General features: G+C 38.9%; 1 protein-coding gene across 3 annotated transcripts in view; it reads left to right on the top strand.

The window, feature by feature from the left end:
- Window positions 1-20,567, top strand: part of RORB (RAR related orphan receptor B) — a 136,023-nt gene that overhangs the window by 102,520 nt on the left and 12,936 nt on the right. For all 3 annotated transcript variants that reach the window (XM_015615293.3, XM_033520598.1, XM_015615295.2), the window contains exons 5-8: window positions 14,070-14,191; window positions 15,346-15,478; window positions 17,630-17,737; window positions 18,822-18,932. In XM_015615293.3, coding sequence (XP_015470779.1) covers window positions 14,070-14,191; window positions 15,346-15,478; window positions 17,630-17,737; window positions 18,822-18,932 — 474 coding nt within the window. The remainder of the gene's footprint in view (window positions 1-14,069; window positions 14,192-15,345; window positions 15,479-17,629; window positions 17,738-18,821; window positions 18,933-20,567) is intronic.

Here is a 20,567-nt window from a genome sequence, read left to right as displayed (position 1 = left end):
CTGTGAAAAAGTACCAGTTCATACCTTGGCTGCACAGATGTCAGTGCCAGAGCAAACTCACAAAATCCATGAAGTGCACAAATGCTGAATGCATTTCTCTGGATATCCCTGATTCTCTGAAGGCCTTGGAGAACCTGTCCCATGCTTTTGTCTTTGACAAGTGAGAGAGACCTCTCTGTGAGGTGAGAGTGTTTGAAACACAATGACAAACAGTGATTTTTGGCTAAGGAGGATTTCTGTTCGTCTAGTGCTTGTAGTTATATTTCACCAAAGCCACTGGAAGTACTGCTTATTTACAAAGAAATAACATGAGTAAAGATTGGCATCCTAATTAGGTACCTGAAGAAGTGAAATATGCTGAATCAGTTGTGGCTGAGAACTTAATCAAAGGGTAACAATGTGTTAATGGAATTTAATTAAAAAGAAAGCAGAAGGAAAAAAGTCATCTTTGAGAGCACTCCTAACAAATTAATTCATTTGAAATCATGAAAAAACCTCTGTAGTTCTGGCCTAACTTTGCTGTCTCATGTACATGGATGTACACTGAGATCTGTAAATGTGTGTGCTCAGACCTGCTGAGGACCCTAGAGATGTGGCCTCCACTCAATTTAGATTGCAGTAGTGGGATATATAGTAGTTTCTGTCTGGTAAAAAAATGAAGTTGCAGCTAAAATCGATTGGATGTTTTCTGCCCATGTGTGCTCATGTGTAGGGGCCTCCATAACATACTGTGTGCTTCAGTTGCAAATTGTACAGGAGTAAGTTAAACTTTTCTGCCACTCTGTTTATTAGGACATGTTTTATTATTATAATTGGCCTAAGCCACTGTCCAGTAAAACTATGCACCCCCTGTGTAGGATTAGAGATGAACATTTGATCCAAATTCCTTCTCAGCTCTCATGGCCATATGAATATTACTCATATTGTGCATGTGTCTGCATACCTCAGTCCTGCAGCAGTGGATCACACTACTGCAAACCAGTTGAGAGGCAGTTTGAGCAGTCCTAAAGAGCTGTTTCCCTGCAGACCCAGCACCAAAGGGAAGTGTTTCCTCAGAGGAGGTGCAGAAGTGCAGGAGTTCTGATACTCCATGAATTCGGCTTTGTGCTCAGTTACAGAAATGCGTGCAAAGACAGAATCTAGCCATGGGACTGTATGTTTATTGGCCAGAGAATCCCCCTGAAGCCAATGGGACCTTTTGACTTCAGAGAATCAAAGTTTTATCTTTTTAATTTAAATCAATTTAAGCTTTGTATCTTGCAGATTCACTTAGAAATAGTGTGTCGTTCTTAGTTTTTCACCTGTTTTTTTTCTCTCCGAGCCCTAAACCATCAAGCCCTAAATCCACCCCATACTTCCAAGTTTTTCGTCCTCTTCTGAAGCACACAAAGCAGGAAAAAGCCCAGAGCAGAGGGAGTGCTACATAGGAAATGGCCTATCTCTGAGCTGACAGAAAAATTCAGAGGCTCTGGGATTTGCCTCTCTTCTTTTTGAAATTGAAACTAGGGCTCCTAAATTGCTACGATTTTACACAAGTACTGCCTTCTGTCATTTGTGGCACCTACAGCTGAGGGATAAGGGTGACAGTGAGAGATAATGTGGTGTAACAAATCAGATGACACAACTGGAAGAGGTGCACCCTAAAATATTTGGATTAGTGCACAGGAAAATGATGTTTTCAGTGTTTAAAAAGAAGTAGAAAATGCCTCTTAATGCTGCAGCGGATTGTTGGACCATCTGTAGAGCTGCAGTCTTGCAGTCCTTGGATGTACTGATTTCATACTGTAGTGTACTTAAATCTCACTGCAGAATTGCCTCTCACTCCAGTGACATTTAGGAATAAACTCAGCTTATGCTAAATAGACATTACTGCTTTTAACTGTTAGATGAAATCATATGGAATATATAGAAGATAGAAAAGCTATACTACATTGATCCTTGTGGCTGATAGAAATTTCTTTGTACCAACATGTCTAGTGATCTGGTGAACCACTAAGTATCCCAGATCATGATAGTTCTTTTCTGCACTGATTATTTTCTACCAGATAGAAACTTCCAGGCTTAGCTTTCTTCAGGCCCTTGCATTCTTCAAATAAATATATGTATATAAGCACAACCTCAGCTGCCACTTGCCTGATCTTGAGTGCAACCATCTTATTTTTTTTTCCTCATGAATGAATGTGTGGGAACTTCTTTCATCCTTGAGTTCCTAGAAGTTACTGTAAGCTCTCCAAGGAGCAGACTTCTTCACAAGCACTCAGAACAAAAGTTGTATGGGATTTCTATGCAATTTCTGTATTAAATGTCAACCAAAATCTAATTCACTTACTCCTTTGGTGTTAATACTTTGCTTGTTCCAAGCTCATTTCTCTCCTGGGGAGAGCATTTTTTATTAAGATATAGTTGACTGTACACTTCCAAGTCTGAATCTCATTTTCTCTTTCTTGTTTTTCTGATACTTTCAGTCCTGTCACATTATGTCTCAGTCTTCATTGATGCTTTGTGACTTCTTTCAGTTTAGAATTGTCTCTTAACATAATTAGCATGCTATGAACCTTCCCTTTCAGATTATTATGAAAATGTTAAATGCTTGTAAAACAAGTCCTAATAATGGTCCCTGCTGCACCTGACTAAAATACTTGCTGCAATTGCATATATTACTTTTAGTATTTACATTTGGCTTGCTATCCAGCAGTAAGCTTTCTGTAAAATCCAAGTAAAAAGTCTTCCTTTCACTGTCAGTTTGATTCAGTTATAAAAATAATATTTTCTAAGATACTCTATGACATAATTTACATGCTCTTCTTCACATGTTAATTTTCTAGTTCCACCAAAATGTAATCTAAATGGTTAGAGCTACTTTGATCTTTAACAGTTCTATGCTTTAATTTGAATGTGAAAGTGTTCTTTTTCATGAACATACATTCATCTACAGAAGACTTTGTAGTGGAAATGGAAATTTTTCAATTTAACTGTTTTGAAATGCAAAATTTTTTACACAGCAACTGTTTTGACACATAATATTAGAATGGAACAGCAAGGAAAATATAGCTTATCTTGTATTGCATGCTTACTGGTATCTATATACTGTGCTAGCAAGTAGGAGCAGGAGAAATACATGCTAACAGATCAAAGTTATACAGAGCTCTGTCACACGTACTTAGTATTATTGTATTTCTCCAAATTAGTTAAGTAGACCAAGATAAAACTGCACATTATCTGATCTCTATGAGAAGCAGGATAGGCAATATCTCCTATGAAAGAGAGGGTTAACTATAACAAAAAGCATTTTCATATACAGTCACAAATTTCTCATGTAGCTGTCAGAACTTATGATGAATAGAAGTTGTAAAAATCAGGTAGTTCCCCATTAGGCACAGCCCTCATCAATATTCCACTTCCTGTTACCAAAAAAAAAAACTTCAAAGCATAAAGACATCACTCCAAAGCCCAGGAATACACATACAGGCGCAGAACCTCAACTTGTCATCAAATGCATTTCCAATCCAGATCCCTTTTCTTTAAAGGGAAGTATTTTTGTCCTTAAGTCAAAGCATCTTGTTGGACACTTGATACAGATTTGAGTGGGCAGAACACAAAGTAGGTAAGGTACAGTGACCAGATCAGTTAGGCAGGCTCTGTCACTGCCTGTCATGGGTGGCACGATTCAGGTGTGTTCCACCAGCCAGTGATGCCTCCAGCATCGGAGACACCATATCCCAAGGGCTCATGCTGCCAGGGACTTGGCAGCATGATCCTATTTCTCTGTGACCACTGTGCCATCTACACATCCAGGAAGGCAGAAATTATGCTGTGGGATCTCAAACCATGGGGTGAAATCTGGTTGCCTTGTCAAAAGCAAGAATTTGGTCATTTGCAGAATGGCTTTTTCCTCACTCAGCACATCACCAGAGGTCAGCTGGTAGGTGGGAAATTCTGAAGTGAAAAGGGAGCTCCAGCTCCCGATGGCAGTGCTTGCTCCCAAGTGTGGGTTTAAATTAGGAGGCACAAAAGGCTTATTTTTAGACTTGGTGAAATTAAAAGATTATCTTGTTTAAATATATGTGCATAATATTATCTGCCACTGAGCTGAACACTGCTTTTTATCACTAAATATGTGGCTCAGGTCTTGGTCTGTAAAAGCTAATGGGGAGGCTTCCCTGCCTTAACTGCAGTTGAGATTGGCAGCCTATGATTTCTTAAGGACAAGATAAAATTACTAGCTAACACTGTTGTGGAGGAAACAGATTGGTTAAGCATTCACTGCAAGTCAAGCTAAAGGTTGCCCTGTAGCTGTGTATGTGTAGGTAGTCAGTAAGACCCCTCTAGACTGTACAGGAGATCACACAGTCCAGCCTCCATAATTACAGATGAAAGTGTTGTTTACATATATTTGCATGACATTTCTTCATCAGGCCTGTGTGAAGGTACCCAATGGCTTGGAGAATGGCTTACATTCCTACCAGAATTAAAGAAAGGCGAGCTTAGGTTTGACCTTCCCTTTCCGCAGTCCTTCTAAGCCTGTCTTGCTACATATATCTTAGTGTGGGCAGTAATTCCCTAGGACAGATGCCTGATGTGGATTGGAGGAGGCATCACCTTATATTGTACAGGCACAGCTCTGTTGACTCGCACACATAGACTGAAAGATTATAGTAAAGGAAAACCTAATTATTTTTTTTTTAAACTTACTCAGGATAGGTATGTAAAAGTAAAGTCCTCTAATACAAATGATATTCTGTGCATTTGTAACTTAGTCACAACTTAGCTGGGTTCATACATTCATCTGAGGACCATAATGAACAACTTTGTATTCTGTGAAGTTACTTGATTTTCACTGCTGCATTATTGTACAAGCAGGAGTTATTTCACTCTCTTTCCTTGAAGGGAGATCATCACCTGTAAACATTCTGAAGCCTCTGCTGAAGATCTGTTTGAAAGCCAGTCCCACACCTTTCTTCTTTCAGCAGAAATCTTCTCATTAACTTTAGAAGAATTTAGTTTATTCCTCTATGTCTATACTTGTCACGGATATCCGCAAAACTTAATGTTGGATATGCAATATATAAATATATATCAGTATCAGACCAATACCTTAAAAAGTCTGCTGTGCTTGGGTTTTGAAAGCACTTCTCGATGTGATAAGCACTTCTCTTTGCAAAAGCACTTCTCCAAAGTGATAAGCAATTCTCATTCCTTAACACCCTTCTCTTTATCTCCAGGGTTTGTTCCCTGTGCCAGATCGAGTGCTAACAGACAGCTTTCTGAACATATATTGGTCAACTAGATGCTATTTAAAGGGACACTCCAAACCACCTTCAGAATGAAGCAAGCTCACTAATTAAAGCCCATACCTAAGGTGGCAATAGCATCTGTGTTTATGTTCCCTTTACAAAGCCACCACCCACCCTGCAGTGAAACAGAAATTACGTTTTTGTAGTCCTCTATAATGTTCTTCTGCTTCTTTTTCTAGGCCACAGTTTAATATTCCTTCTACCAACATGACAGTCAGAATTTTACAGGGCTGCTGTCTACACCCTGGCAGCTGTATTTAAGAGAAGCAATGTTGCCATCTAGTGAGCATTTAAAATACGCAATGTGAATTTTACGCACATGCCGTCAGGGCACTCTGTCTTAACATCATTACCTATTTAAAGACGACAATCAGAATATGTTCATATTTCAATTCTATTCTCATTTCAGTTCACGTGACAACACTTAGCACTTCAGCTTGTTCTACAAATGAGCTAAAAATATGCATAGAATGATATTAAAAACAACCTTATCTATAGCTTACATTTTTAAGCTTCATAATATAGTTCTTTAAAGAGATCAAATTTCTAATCCTTTAAATTTATATAAAGTTAATCCTTTTCTCCAAAGATGGGAACATTTTCTTCAGTGACCAAACTTGGCAAAATATGTTCATTCTACTGAGAGTTAAAAAAAAGCAGTTAGAAATCAACCATTTGTAGCAGTCAAAATATGTAAAATACCAGATCATACATCCCATACATTACCATATATCATGGCAGTCTTTTCAGGAATAACATTGTGCTGTGAATATTGTCAGATTACAAATCACACAGAAAGACCAATGTAAATCCAATGGTGTGATAGGTACTGAGGCACACTGTTGCTGACAGTTGTAAGAATAGATTTTTGGTTGGTTCCCTGTCATATGCTTTGGAGCAGCAGTGTCAATAGCAGAAGAAATGACTTTCTGCAAGTAATGCTCAAAAAAAGAAGACTGGAGCAGGTGCCAGAGCACAGAGGGCCTGGGATGTGTGAAAGAGCCAGGGTTGTGACTTACACACAGCCCACAAAGAGGCAAACTGCAGACAAGAATTGAGAGGACAAGGAAGTGATGCTTTAGGAATCACTGTAGTACATGGAAGTGGCATGCTACCTGCCAAAATTGCTATGGTTTGAAATAGTGGTTACTTGTTGCTTTTGTCCTCATCTGCATAACCACTCTGTGGATTTAATGTCAACTTTGCCATCAATGTCTGGTGTTTCTGGGCAGTCAGCCCCGACAATTACAAGGTAATTGTACTTTGTGTGAGGTTAGCCTGGGGTCCCTGTTAAATTTATTTGTCATCCTGGATGGCACTGGTTGATCATTCCTTAATCCTAGGTCACAAGGAAGGCATCAGAAGTCTGGGGTTACAATATTTTTCTTTCCCAGTGCACATGCTGCATCCTAAGTTTGCTTTTCCAAGGCTACAGTCCAGTTTTGCACACTGTGTGCTTTCTGTCTGCTGGCTTTCATCACTCACTTCATGAATTTCACTACTTTCCATTTTATTCCTGGGAATAAGGTAATTCTGCTTGTTTTGCATTTTGTGATGCTGTTTCCAGCTTCGTAGGTAATGATTTCTTTCATCAGTCCATTCAGCTTTTGATATTTTACTTCACAGAACAGCAGCAATTGCTTTATACAAGAGTGAAAAGATACAAGAATTCAAGTGAAATGCATGAGAGAGGAACATAGACATGCACAGTGGAAAAATTCAATGTGACAAGACATAAGGCTCAGAGACAAATGCTGAAACTGATTATCAGAATGCAGATTTTATAGTGCCATAATCTTCAAGGAATGAAAGTCACATGTAAATGGGAATAGTTAATACAAGATATTAAGGCATGGAGCCCTGTCTTGTGTTCCTTTTTGACTGCATGGATGGCTTTTCTTTTGATCAGTGAAGATTCTGTCATTGCTTATGATAACCAAGTTATTCCACTTTCTGACACTGTACACTAAAATCACTTTCATCCAACTCATTTGCCACACTACGGGAAAATAGAACCATTGTAGAATGTTTTGTCATTACTTTTTAACATGTTTCTATAGATAGATTGTTTAAAATCTTTATAGAAAGCTAATTTGAAGACTGACAGTGAAACAAGTGCTAATAGATATGTTAACCTCTCCCAGCTTTTTGCAGGCTATGACAGGGCAAACCCTCACAAACACAGTTTAAACCAGTAATATTCTAATTATTCCATATATATTTCTCAGTTTAATAGAAAGCAATGTTCACTTCAGGTAACATATACTTAATTGTAAAAAACGAAACCACTTTCTTGTTTCAGAACTGTCTCATTTTAATATAAAGGTCTATCCAACCTATGTTGGAAGAAGCTAAGAAACAGCTCATCTCAATAAATGTGTGGTAATTACGGTGCCTTTAGAGTCCATTTGAACTCTAGCTATTTCCTTGGTTAGTGCTTTTGCTGCCAGTTAAATGATTTCTAATTTTTGCCTAATTGGCTGAGTCCTAGGAGAAGTATTACTAAGTAGAGACCATTAAGCATTTTAAAAAGCCCTCTAGGATCTAACAGAATTTCTGGGTCCATCTTCCTTAAGATGAGGACTTCATTCCATTGTGTTGTCATTTTCCATTGTATCCTTTTTAATATTAAATTATTAGCATTTTTTAGAAAGACAAAGGAAGCACTCATGTATTTTGAAGGAGAGGCAGTAGAGAATTCACACACATAACAGTTACTCTCTGTGCACTCTGCTCGTGATTCTAGCACTTTTAGTCTCATATGAGTGTTTTTATGTTTCATAATAACTTCCTAGGTCGCATATTGTGTAGTGTTACAAATTTATTAAGCAAATAGGGTTATGAAACTAGCTTGTTTTCTAGAGGGAAATACTTTTTGCATTTTGGTGTTGAGAAATGAAAGATGAAAAATGGAATGAGCTTTTTGCAACCAGTTTCAGGAAAAAATGTTCCTGTTCTTCCACCCCCCCCCAAAAAAAAAGAAAAAAAAAAGTCAGGCTTTTCATCCAGTTCATGTAAAAAAATTGAAACCTATTACTCATGATTTGCAGCTACTGAGCTATTTTTACTTTATTAGCTGTGTCACTGTCTCTACAACTGTCAAAGAATTTAAGAATAATTTCAAGTCAATGAATTCAGTGATTCAGTTTTCAAAAATTTTCATTTTGTAGTCATAATACCCTTGAATTAGCATACAAAAAAGTGTTGATCCAATGCTATCTTGCCAAGTTTTTAGGTCTTAGAACAGAGATTTTATTTAGAATGCCTGGCTGGAGTTTTGTTATGCATGCTTACAGCAGCCAGCCAAAGCTGTGATGTTACTGCAGCATTAATTCAAAGTGGATCCCTGCAAGAGCTCAACTTAGGATGTAAGCTGAGATAAGCTCTTAGCTACCCAACTGGATCCTAAGGGTAAGTGGCAAATTAAAGATTCATTATTCATTTTAATTGGAGAAGATTATCAGTGTTTTAGGAGGCATACTTCAAAGTTTTCCAGTTCCATGTGCAAAAGAAGGGAATGCTGAGAAAATCTAGAGTCTCTCCTGGGAAAAGAGAGACAAATGAAAGAACTAAGGAGCCTGTAGGAAACAAATGCTACGGTGGATAATTTCCACTTAGCAGGCCAAATTCACAGCTGGTGAATGTTGTGTGCACTCTGTGGATTACATCCATCCCCACTGGTATTGTACTTGACCTCAAGTTGGAGTTTTTCCTCACTGTTGTATCTGGACATCTCTGGATATTGCAAGGAAGTGCCTGAAAAAGGCAGGACTGATTTATCAGCTGACGGTAGACCCCTGTGGGTCAGTGGTATGCTGGTTTTGATTGCTATCTAGGTTGCAATGTTCAGTTTTTTGTACGTACCCGTATTTAAGCAATTCCTACTCTACTGATGCAATAAATGTTTGAGCAATTGTAGTCTTTGGAGAGTGCCTTTGTGAGGTAACTCTTGAAATCTAAAATAGGAAAGTACAGGGAGAAGAAGAAAGGGAGGGGGGAAGAGCAAACAAAACTGGGAACAGAAAGGGTCATTCTGCAGGCAGTGAGCTGTAATCCCAAGTTTATGTGCTGTTGCTTTTCTCTTGCAACATATGCTTTTGGCCTGTTTTTTTGATAAAATAGGGCTTTCTGTCTCCCCAGTCTTTCTGTCAGGGCTGTGCAATGACTCTTTAGTTATTCTCCAGCTCCAGTGAAATGATGCAGCGGTCTCAGACACTTGAGTTCCTACAAGTTTTGGAGGAGTGACTACTCAGTAGGCAAAGGAGATAGACAACATTAGGGAGAGGCAGAAGCCACAAGCCAGTCCTACGTTCACCCCCAAAGGCAGTGGCTGATGACCAGTCAGACAGAGCACACTGGTCCCTTGTGCACACACGTGATGCCCTGTCATCAGGTCAGGCAGGGGTGGTATTTGATGCATTAAAAACTGGATTCTTTATGCAAAAAAATGGGGATCCAGGTTTGTCACACCGACTTTGCTGTATAGCTTCCTTCACTGGGCACAGTCCTCACAAGTCTCTTGGTCCTGTCTTCTGTTCTGGGTAGGCCAGGACAAATGTAAAAAACATTTATTTTCCTGAAACAGCATTGATTTCTCATGGCCCTCTTGAGCTTGTACAGATGTACAATTTTCAGCTTCTTCTGGACATCTCCTACTACACATTAAACTTTTAAATTTTTTTAACTGCTGCATTGCAAATTCCAATTAAACCATCTATCCATCGGTCTGGCACCTCTCAAGGCCTCACTATGCCCTGTGCTGCATGGAGCAGGGACCAGACTGACCTCTCAGGTTTCTGCTCTCTAGCAGTGCCAGCAAACACCATCTGGATTTCCTTGTCCTCTAAGAACAGATGAGTCTCTACAGCTAGAATACCAGGCCATTATAGAAAGCCAGTCAGAGACATGCAGGACTGTAATGAAATACAAGTGGACATCCCATGATGTATTTTGTTTGAGCATTTCTGGTTTTTGAAACCATTGGTTACAATTACTGACAGTTTCCTTGACTGAATATCTTGTTTCTGGTTTATCAACCTGGAAGAAAGTACTTCTTTCCAGATTTGATATTTTATTTTTTTTTAATTAAGCAGAGCTTTTGTAGAATAAGTGTCTGCTTTTCAAGAAAAAAATTCAAGGTATAATACTAATACTAAGATACTAATACTAAGAAAATATTAATTTTCCAATAATCCAATACTGTGGAAACCTCAAATTTAGAATCAAGTTGCCTAATGCAAGTGCCTCCACATCCTAGCATATATCAGAGTTTGGATGCTGGGAACATTATTTTCTGTGGGCCATGTTTCCCAGACAGAGTCAATCTGCCAGGATATGCTGTGATTTTCATATATCAAATGATTAAGATAGGAGATTTAGCCCTAATGTAATAAACTCAGTATGCAGGCAAAAGAGGAGGGGTAAAGCACCTAGTCTACATTTGTGTTTACATACCATGGCAGATAGATAAGCTTTACAAATCCTGCAATTTACAGGCTGGTGGTGTACTGTCATCCAGGTTCATGAATTCTTCCCATTAGAATTACTAATTTTCATTCTGTAGTGGGAGCAGTTGGTCCTTAGAAAATAAAATGTTGCAGACTGAGTCTCACACCCGTGTGGCCAGAATATCTCTTTTCATACAGCAAACCTGTTGTAACTTAACTCACAATGGGAGCTGACAATATTTCATGTAGAAATGCAGTTCACATTGCAGTCACAAGAATAGAGTTACCTTTTGTAGTCCTTGGAGTCCATGCAAACAGGATTTCTAGCTGTGTCCATGAGGTTGCCCAGTGGTAAGGGACCCTTGAAATATATGGCCCAAGATTTTTGAAAGTAAAATCAACCCAGAGTCAAGACTTGATATGTGAAGTAGTTGTGGACTTCTCTAGCCTGGAGAAGAGGAGGAACATAGCTATTAGATTATCACCCCTGCAAGGTACCTCCACGGGCTTTAGGATTCTGCATCAAGACTGTATCTCTCTTCTTGCTGTGCGTAGATGTTCTCTTGCTTTCCCCATTGCCCATTACTTTCTATTCTATTAAAAGAAATAATCTGTTGAACTTGGTGTTTGGTGTAGTTCAGAGCTTCCAGGTCTCACTGAAATTCATGTATTTTGGGTATGGGACTGTATCTATGATAGGACAGGTTTACATCAGTTGTCATGAATGTTGTTGCCAGTGGTTTAGGAACGTCATTCTTGGGATTTGCCAAGATGTGTGCTGACTCCAATATCATTAGCAAAACGATGCTAAAGTCTGAAAATGTAAGGTAGAAAAAAAAAAGCCCACGGTCTGTGAAATCCTTTAAGAGTGACATTCCTTGCCTGTGTTGGATCTTCTGTTGCTGGACCATCTGAGAAGCCAAGACAGGTGTATACTTCTTTTACTTTTTGCATCATGTCAGCTCTGTCACCCACTCATCGGCTGCATTTGCATAAAGCCCCTTCCAGGCACTCCTGCACGAAATGTAAGCAAGCAACCTCCTTTGCTGAATGAGCAGTTCCATCTCCTCAGAGACCCAGTGTACCCTTTCCCTCACACACTCAGCCTTGCCTAGCCTGCGGCACAAGAGTTCCAAGTCTGTCTTGCACCTGATTCCTTTTTGGATGTCAGCATTCAGAGCTGCTGCTTGCTGCGATTGCCCCAGGCCTTTGCACATCTAAATTGGTTTTAATGTCAGCCCAACATAAGCATAAGTATGTAAGGAAAAGATGCATGGGGTAAAACACAGCATCCCTAGAAAGCCCTGGAGAGTTTCTCAGCTCTCCATTCCTCAGGTAAATACATAAATGCTAGGAAAAGGAGGGGAGCTGAGGAGCTTTGCAGTAGTGTCAAACTGCGAATCAAATATATTTTGAAGTCAGTGAAATCGAAAGGTCTTGTTTCAGACTGTTGACATCAGGTCACTTTATCTGATTAGAAATCTTTGTATGCAGTAATATGAAATTATCTGAGACACTTATGGTAAGAGAGATGCTAATTTATCTTCATTGTAAAATGCAACAGCTTACCATCAAAGGTTGACTGCCATCTAACCTTCCATAAAAAACAGTGTAGATCACTCTATTAATATCCATTCTTGGTTATCTTTAGGTTGGAGTCAGTATCAGGAAGCTTAAAGAGAGTGTTGACCTGTAAAAGGATACCTGCACAAATTCAATTAGTCAGGTTTTATTTTTCCTATACAAACCTACAACTTCTTTATCTTCAGCACCTTTCTACTCAGTCTCAGCTTATTAACTGTGAGAGTAGCACAGGCATCTGTCCTTCAAATAGCGCTCCTCTAGCAGTGTTTACAGGGAACATACACTTTTACATTCTTTTTTCAGCATCCCTCCTTGCTGGTGTTTCTAAGTTCAGTCAGTATTTGGCTAAAGAAGACTTATTTTGGGACTCCAGGCTCCAAATCCTTACACTCTATGCAAACTGTTGAGGATCTGAACAAGTGAACAATGGTATACCTAGTTCTATTTCCCATGCTCAGGTTTGGCTAATGCATTGTCAGTGTCCTTTTCCCTTTTTTGACAAATGTGTTCTGCGCAATGCTGGTTCAGCTGCAAGTGCTTCAGTTCACTTCTGCGGCTTCAACTTTGTTCCTTTGTTTGGCTTAAGCAAAGTTTTCATGCTGAAGCAATGAGCTTCATTAGACATGTAGGTCCCTAAGTTGAAAAATAGGAAATCATCCGTTTTCTGTAACATGTTTTATCACAACATTTCAGCTCCTAAGCTAATTAATTCATGTTGGAAGTTTTTGTGAAAATTTTTTCAATCCACTCAAGCGGCTTTAAGGGCAAAGGTCTGCTTTCAAGTGTTTGTCTAAGAGTTTTCTCATAGTTTTAGTGGGTTTCCAGGGTAACATTGCATTCTTCCTTTTCTGCTTGCATCCTGCATTCTGTGTTGTGAAGTTTCTAAGGCTGCAATTTCAGGACAACTTTAAGGTAGCTTAGTGGTGTGTGTGAGATTTATGTCTTCCAGCTCTCCTTCTAAACTGCAGGATACTAGTTCTAGCTTTCACCCCTTGATAAAACCAGTCTCCATGTTCTTGCTCATCAAATTTAATCAGAAAATTATCCAGGTTAGAACTAACTTGAGAAAAAAGAGACCTGTTTCCTCTTCTTTTGCAAGTTGCACCAAAGTAATGCAAGTGTTCATGGCAAGTTCAAGCAGTCAGTTTCTGAGACACCTGGTAGCTCTGAAACATGCTGACCACTGAATTCAGCAGATTAGTTCTTTCAGGAGAACTAGAAAGAAATGAGCATTGAGGAAAGAAAGCAAACATCTACACACAGCATGGATGTGGACAGGGAGATACTGCCTTCCAGCAGAGGTTGCATCCCAAAGCCTGAAGAGGTACCCTGCTGGGGTGATACCAGCAGCGTTCCTTCTCTTCTCTCTTCTCCAGGCTAAAACAGTCTACCAGTTACTGCATAGGTTTGGGGCAGACAAAAGCAATTGGGTAAAAAGGGCCTCAAAGCAAAAAATTATTTAAACATATCAAATCACTTTCAGAATAAAGATTCTGTAGAGTTACACAAAAATCATTGTTGTTTTCTTCTGCAGATCCACTGTTTATCGTTTGGCTTTGGCTTGAATACTGAAACATTTTTCAATAATCAACTTCAGAATTAAAAACAAATGAGAAAGGTAGCATTGAAAAGAAAAGACTAATTTTCTAAAATGCACATTTTCCAACAGCTTCAATGTTTTCAGCACTTTGCTGTTGCTGTTCATTGTTTTCATGCAATCTATTTTTTCTTCTCCTTTTCACAGATCGAATTGCACAGAATATCATTAAATCTCATTTGGAGACATGTCAGTATACAATGGAGGAATTACATCAACTAGCATGGCAGACCCACACATATGAAGAAATAAAGGTTTACCAGAGCAAGGTACAATCCTTTAATATGCTTTTTCTTCTGCTTGAAATTGTTAACAGAGTAATTTATTTCACAGGAGTACACTGATGAGTTTCCTATAGGGCAAAATACACTTTTCAATACCTTTGGGGAACTGGTTGCTGAAAGCAAAGCAGTGACACTTCATAAAATAAAGCAGCAGTTTTCCAGCATATTGAGCTGTTTGCTAATGTTAAAGCTTAGGTATAGTCATGGAATCCAGTTTTCTGTGCTTGTTATTACAGATCTTAACCTCATGCACAAACTCAGTTAACTCCAATTTGATTGTGATTGGACCCTCACTTGTAAGTATTTTAAAAACATAAGACAACCTTGTTTCCTTATCATTTTGAAAACATATCTGCTTTTTCTGTGAATAACAAACACCTGTCACTTACGAGAGCAGAGGATAACAAACCGAAAATACTCCTTAAATTGAAGCTCTTCAATGTTGAGTGGAAAAAATTATCTCATTACACTACATTTTTGTTCTGCTCCTGTGATTCTTAGGTCAAGTTCAGTCTTTTTTCACTGGCACCTCTTCAGATGTGGTCCAGTCATCTTTGAAATCTGAGGGGCTGTGCAGTATTAGCAGGAACAAAAACACACCACAGCTTTCAGTGAAACCAAGAACATCCATTTTCATTTACACACATGCGTGTGCAAGGAGTTGCACAGAATATCATTAAATTATTATCAGAAAGTCAACATTTTAATGTAACTTGTGTTAAGATACTTCAATTATATATTTCAGCTTTCAAGCTAGAAAAATACTCTGTTGCATAAATCAATATCATTGTGCCACTTCTTGCCCAAGAGTGCTGCGGAATATGTGCGTTTTTCATGCCACTGTTAGTCTGTCCTGCACAAAAAGCCAACATTAGAATCACATTATAACACTGGGAAATGCATTCTGCTCCTTTGAAAAGGCAATACCAGAGTTCAGATGAGTGGGGCAGCATCTTGTGAAAGCAGCCTTCTAATGAGAAGTGTTGGGTGCCTAGAGAAAAGAGATGCTGCTGGCTCTGCCTGGGTATGGGGATGGAGCGTGAGGAGTCCTGCTGTCTGCAAGGCCCCCTGAAGAACTTAATGCACTGTTGTACCTGTTTACTCACCTCTTTGCTCTTGCACGTGTGCTTTCCTGGAAGACGAGAGAAGCTCTGTGGCAGCAGTGTGCCATTCAGATCACCCATGCTATCCAGTACGTGGTGGAGTTTGCAAAGCGCATAACAGGCTTCATGGAGCTCTGCCAGAATGACCAAATTCTTCTTCTTAAGTCAGGTGGGTAAACACCAGAGGCTTGAGTCTGAGTCCCTAGACTGAGTTGGGCAAATCATTTTAATTCTGAGGGAGCCCTAATTTCTGTCTGTTGCATTAAGTACATTAACCTTGCTGTATTTTTTCACATTAATGATGTTACTGACTTCTGATCCTCTCCCCTCTACAGTCAGTTGTGATTATTAAGTACACACACACACACACACACACACAACCATTGCAAAAACTGCAGTCTCCAACCTGACATGTGGTGGAAGGAGCCTGCAAATTGAGCTGGTCGAATCAGTCATCTGCCACCCTGTAAAATGTCGTTAATGAAACCCTGTAAAACTTGTCATTAATGAAACGAAGGCAGGCTCACTGGGGCCTGCTTCTGTGGTCATCCTTAATCTTTTTAATGAGACTACAGAAATACTCTACAGCCAATGCACAGGAGGGAAAATTCCTGCTGGTGCCAGTTGTTTTTGGAATAAATGAGAGCAGATTATGGCAGTGTGCTCCAACCATGCTCTCTCTGCATGCCAGGTTTGCATGTGTGTGCATAAGGGCAAGGGGAAAAGCTTTCCTTCCTTGTCAAGGGGCTCAGTAATTCCTGTCCTCCGAAAGAATCCTGACAAAATTTATCATGACTGTGCAGTAACACTGCCAAGCCCAGGAGGACAAAATGGCATGACTAAGTGAACCACAAGAACCACGACTGGTAATTAACTGCATTTACCCTGTCATATGAGTTTCTTGCTCCCTCCATGTGTAAAACGTAGGATGCTGTGTGAGGCAGCTTGTTAAAACTTAAGTGCTTCTCTTTGGAGAGAGATCTCTTCACTAAGGCTGAAATTCTGTGTGATTCAGCACTCCATACACAGAAGTCGTGGACTGTTCTGGGTTGGAAGGGACCCACAGGGAGCACAGCCCAGTTTTTCAGTGACTGCCCCAAACCCACAACCCTGGTGTTATTACCACCATACTCCAACCAACTGAGCTAACCTCAGTGGCAGAACCAGAATCACGTACTGTTCTAAGGTGGAAGGGGTCCAACAAGGATCAAATCCAGCTCTTAAGTGGCCTGTGGGGGAATTAAACCCACAGCCTTGGCCTTAAGAGAACCATGATTGTGTCCTGGTGAGGGATTGGGCCCTGATGATGGGCACAGCTGCAAAGGGAAGTGATACAGAGACTCAGGGAACACACCTCCTAGAGAAAGGGAATTATAGTACAAAAACTATTTTTTTAATCTCTTAATAATTTTGAAAATGCTGCAGATACTGGTGCACCCCTAGGAAACTTCATTTGACTGGCAAGGCTAGCAGCTCAACTGCACCTTCATGAAAAGATTTATTTCACTCTGCTGGAAAATATTGTTAATCTATAGCATATAAAAATGCATCAGGTTTTATTTTCTCTTTTACTGTTAATGCTGACCAGGAGTTTGAAAATGAGGACTTTTCTCTCAAAAGCATATCTGCAGAATAATCCTCAGATTCTGAGTTCATCTTACAGGAGGTCTTAAAATTTTTCCTTCCACTTTTCCAACTGCATAATTTTGCAGTTAGGAGATAACATGCAAAGATAAGGATTAAAAAGGAAGTGTTTTTTTCTCTATTCAACAACCAGTAAAAAAGAAAAATAAAAACAAACAAAAAGTAAAACCTATTTTAGGTGTGCTCTTGGCAGTTCTTTAGCTTATACTTTCGTTCTAAAAATGCTTGGTGATGTTCTCCCTCTCCAGTCAAATTAAGCTGGGATTTTTATATGCCTTGAATGAAGCTGGTTTTTGTTATTAAAAAAAAAAGGTGTAACTATTAAAAAGGAGTTTTAATAAATGCCTATTTTTCAGGATAAAGTATTTCAAACTTTATTTGTCCATTATCTAAATTCAGACCTAGTCCAGGCTGCTAATTCTCTACAAAGGGTGAAAAAGTCAATCTACAGAAAAGTGGTTAGACTGGAGCAGAAATGACCCCATTCTCTACTCAAAGCAGACAGAAATATATTTTCTCGCATTCATAGATGTATAATGTAGATGTCTTCAAAGAGTGTCTGTCCCTTCTGATGTTTTTAATGACTGATGGCTTCGTAAATATCTTCTTGAGCTTTCCTGTGCCCTGATGTTTGGCAGTAATACCTGGTACCTTTGCTCTTTTTTCTGTCTGCTAGGCTGCTTGGAAGTGGTTTTGGTGAGAATGTGCCGTGCCTTCAACCCACTTAACAATACTGTTCTGTTTGAAGGAAAGTATGGAGGGATGCAAATGTTTAAAGCTTTGGGTATGTTGCTCTTCTTTTTTCCAACCAATTGCATTGAGCCATATAGCAAGAAATATGTCTTTATGGGAATAGTGACCCACAGTGGAAGTCTCCAGTAAATGTTGAATCCTCAAGTCTCCAAATGTCTACTTTGGAACAGAAAAAGAAAAAAAAAAGGTGATTCCATTAGCTTCTAACAGTGATAGCTGTTTTTCTCTAATAAAAACAGAGAAGCAAGTAGGTTTTTTCAAATTGATTTTTTGCCTTCTGAAGTTTTGATGAACCATGAGTTTATGGCAGGACAAGCTATTTGTCTTTACTGTTCAGTTACGGTTGATGAAAGAAATCCCTCCCACTAATTGTGTCCTGCAGAAGGCAATTTTAGCCCCAGCAGTGAGGAGACTAAATTAATGAACAACTTGCTGAAAATACTGTTTTGCCTAAAACTTTTAAGTAAGCTCATTTAGATTCATGTACTGAAAAAATTATTCTGTTTCTCAACATGATATTGGGTGCTACCTGAAAGGTTAATAGTGAAATGTTTGTGTTTTGTGCATCCATCAGACTGATATTATCAGAAATTGATTCAGAACCAAACTCAAAGAGAGATATTGCCTTCAAATGTATATATTTATCATAATTTCTTTTCTTAGTGTGTGTCATAAACATGCTACTTCTTTATAAGTTTAAAGCATTTATGAATGTGTATTAATTAATTTATTTTTATCTTTATGATGCTTTTGCCAATTTTCATACACATTTGTAAAACATACACTTAGTAAAATTATGTATAAATGTTATTTAGGGTTGGTCCTTCCTCCTCCTTAAGTTTAATATCTGTTTAGAAACAGATATTACCTCACTGGGAAAGAATATTCTCTGTTAAGATGTCTGTGAAATTTTTGTACTTCACCCTCATTCTTGTTAATTTTTTTCACTTCCGTGTACATCTTAGTGCCATTTTCGGGTTACATGAAATTTTAATAGTTAATGAAAAGCAGTTGCTTTATCAGTACAGAAATTTAGGAACAACTTTTTCTGACACCAAAACAATCCCTGCAGTTTGAAGAGCTGATTTCTAACATTGGTTCTCTTTTGTCTGCAGGTTCTGATGATCTGGTAAATGAAGCATTTGACTTTGCAAAGAATTTGTGTTCCTTACAGCTGACTGAGGAGGAGATTGCCTTGTTTTCATCTGCAGTTCTGATATCACCAGGTAACTTTTCATTCCAAACAATGTTTTTTTTCCCTCTTAGTCCATCTCTTTCTACATACTTACATAGCTGTTAAAGCTGTATCAAATGTAAGCAATGTATTAAGCAGTGCAAGAATACCTGAATTACCCAAATATACCATCAGGAATTACATATAGTGGATGTAGATCCAAAGTGTAACAGACATGGGCAGGATTGTGCAGACAAGAAATGCAGACTGGCCTTCCTCCAGACCATCTGAAGAGAATTATGTTACTCAAGAGGTGCGTGTTCCTCCTAGCTTTTTCAGGGACCACAAAACTCTCCACCCTGAGTAGGTTATACAGGCCATAACTATGATGGGCTTTTTTCTTGTGAGTGAGAGCGTAAGCAGTGAAAAATTGGTGTGCAGTCCTATCTGAACCTAGTTCCAGGTGAGAAGCAGTGGTTCAAAGTGCAGCATGCTCTTTTTCTTGTATCATATACCATAACTCTACACAGGTAAGCAAGCATTTAAGGGAAGGCTGGCTGGCCATGAAGAGACTTATGTGATCAAGTTGATTCAGAAAGTGGGTCTAGTACACAAACTCACAGTTTAGTGTGGGATTTGTAAGTATGCCTCAAGGAATGGAGACACATAGTTTCATCTAAGGATAACTTCTTATATAGCCTTACAAAAAAAAAAAAAAAACACACTACAAATCATTTTTCCAACTTTTTCTGCTGAAGACTTCTTCTAGGTCACCTTGAGCTTTTGCACATCTGTGTTGCAGATAATGTTAGTCAGAATTAGACTACCACAGATGGTGTCAACACATTCATTCTCATCATTAACAACACCTATTGAAAGGTGTTTCTTTCACTTTGAGCAGTTCTTGCCATCATGTGCTCAGAAGTGAAATAGTTGAGCCAATGACTCTTCATGAGGATATGCCAAAATACAACCCTCTAAACACTGATGATTTCTACCTCAAAGGTGTCCCAACTGCGTGCAGTGCCTCTGCACTACCCCTCCAGATGTCCTGACTTTCTCTGGAACAGCAGACTTGGAATGTCCTGATTGGTCTCTGCCTATCATTTCTCTCCCAGTCTGAAAAGACCAAAACTGGGTGGGAGGCATAGGGTGCTAGCTGCTGGAAAAATTAGATGGAATCAAAATTCTGATTCATTTCTGCAGTTCTGCATTTGTCCCTTTAGTTTGGAAACCAGAGGATATATGCAGTATCTCCTATTTTATTAGCTAAAAAAAAAAAAAAAATAAAAGGAGCAGAAGTGTTTGGTGCACGCTCACTGCTTATTTCTGCAGTCTGTGAGCATATGTAACTAGTCCTAAGACACAACAAGAAGGAAATGATGGGCTGCAGCAGCACGTGCAAGAGTGAAAGCAGTCTTTCTTCCATAAAAAAACCTGTATATTTGGATTGTTTAAATAACTCCCATTTTAACTGGGCTGCTATGTTAGAGAGTGGGAAGACAGGGAAAATAGTTCAGAATGAATTGATACTGAAACATGCCATTTATTTTCTTTCAAAAACAGTAACAGTAAACAATAGAGAATGAAATATTTCCTTCCACATTTGATGTTCTGGTTCCTCCACAATAAAGAGTTTATTCGTGGGAACAAAAAAAAATTAAAAATAAAGCACTGCTTTACAGAA

The sequence above is a fragment of the Parus major genome, chromosome Z (genome assembly GCF_001522545.3).
Source record: "Parus major isolate Abel chromosome Z, Parus_major1.1, whole genome shotgun sequence".
Lineage (NCBI taxonomy): Eukaryota > Metazoa > Chordata > Aves > Passeriformes > Paridae > Parus > Parus major.
This window is presented reverse-complemented; position numbering and strand designations above follow the sequence as displayed.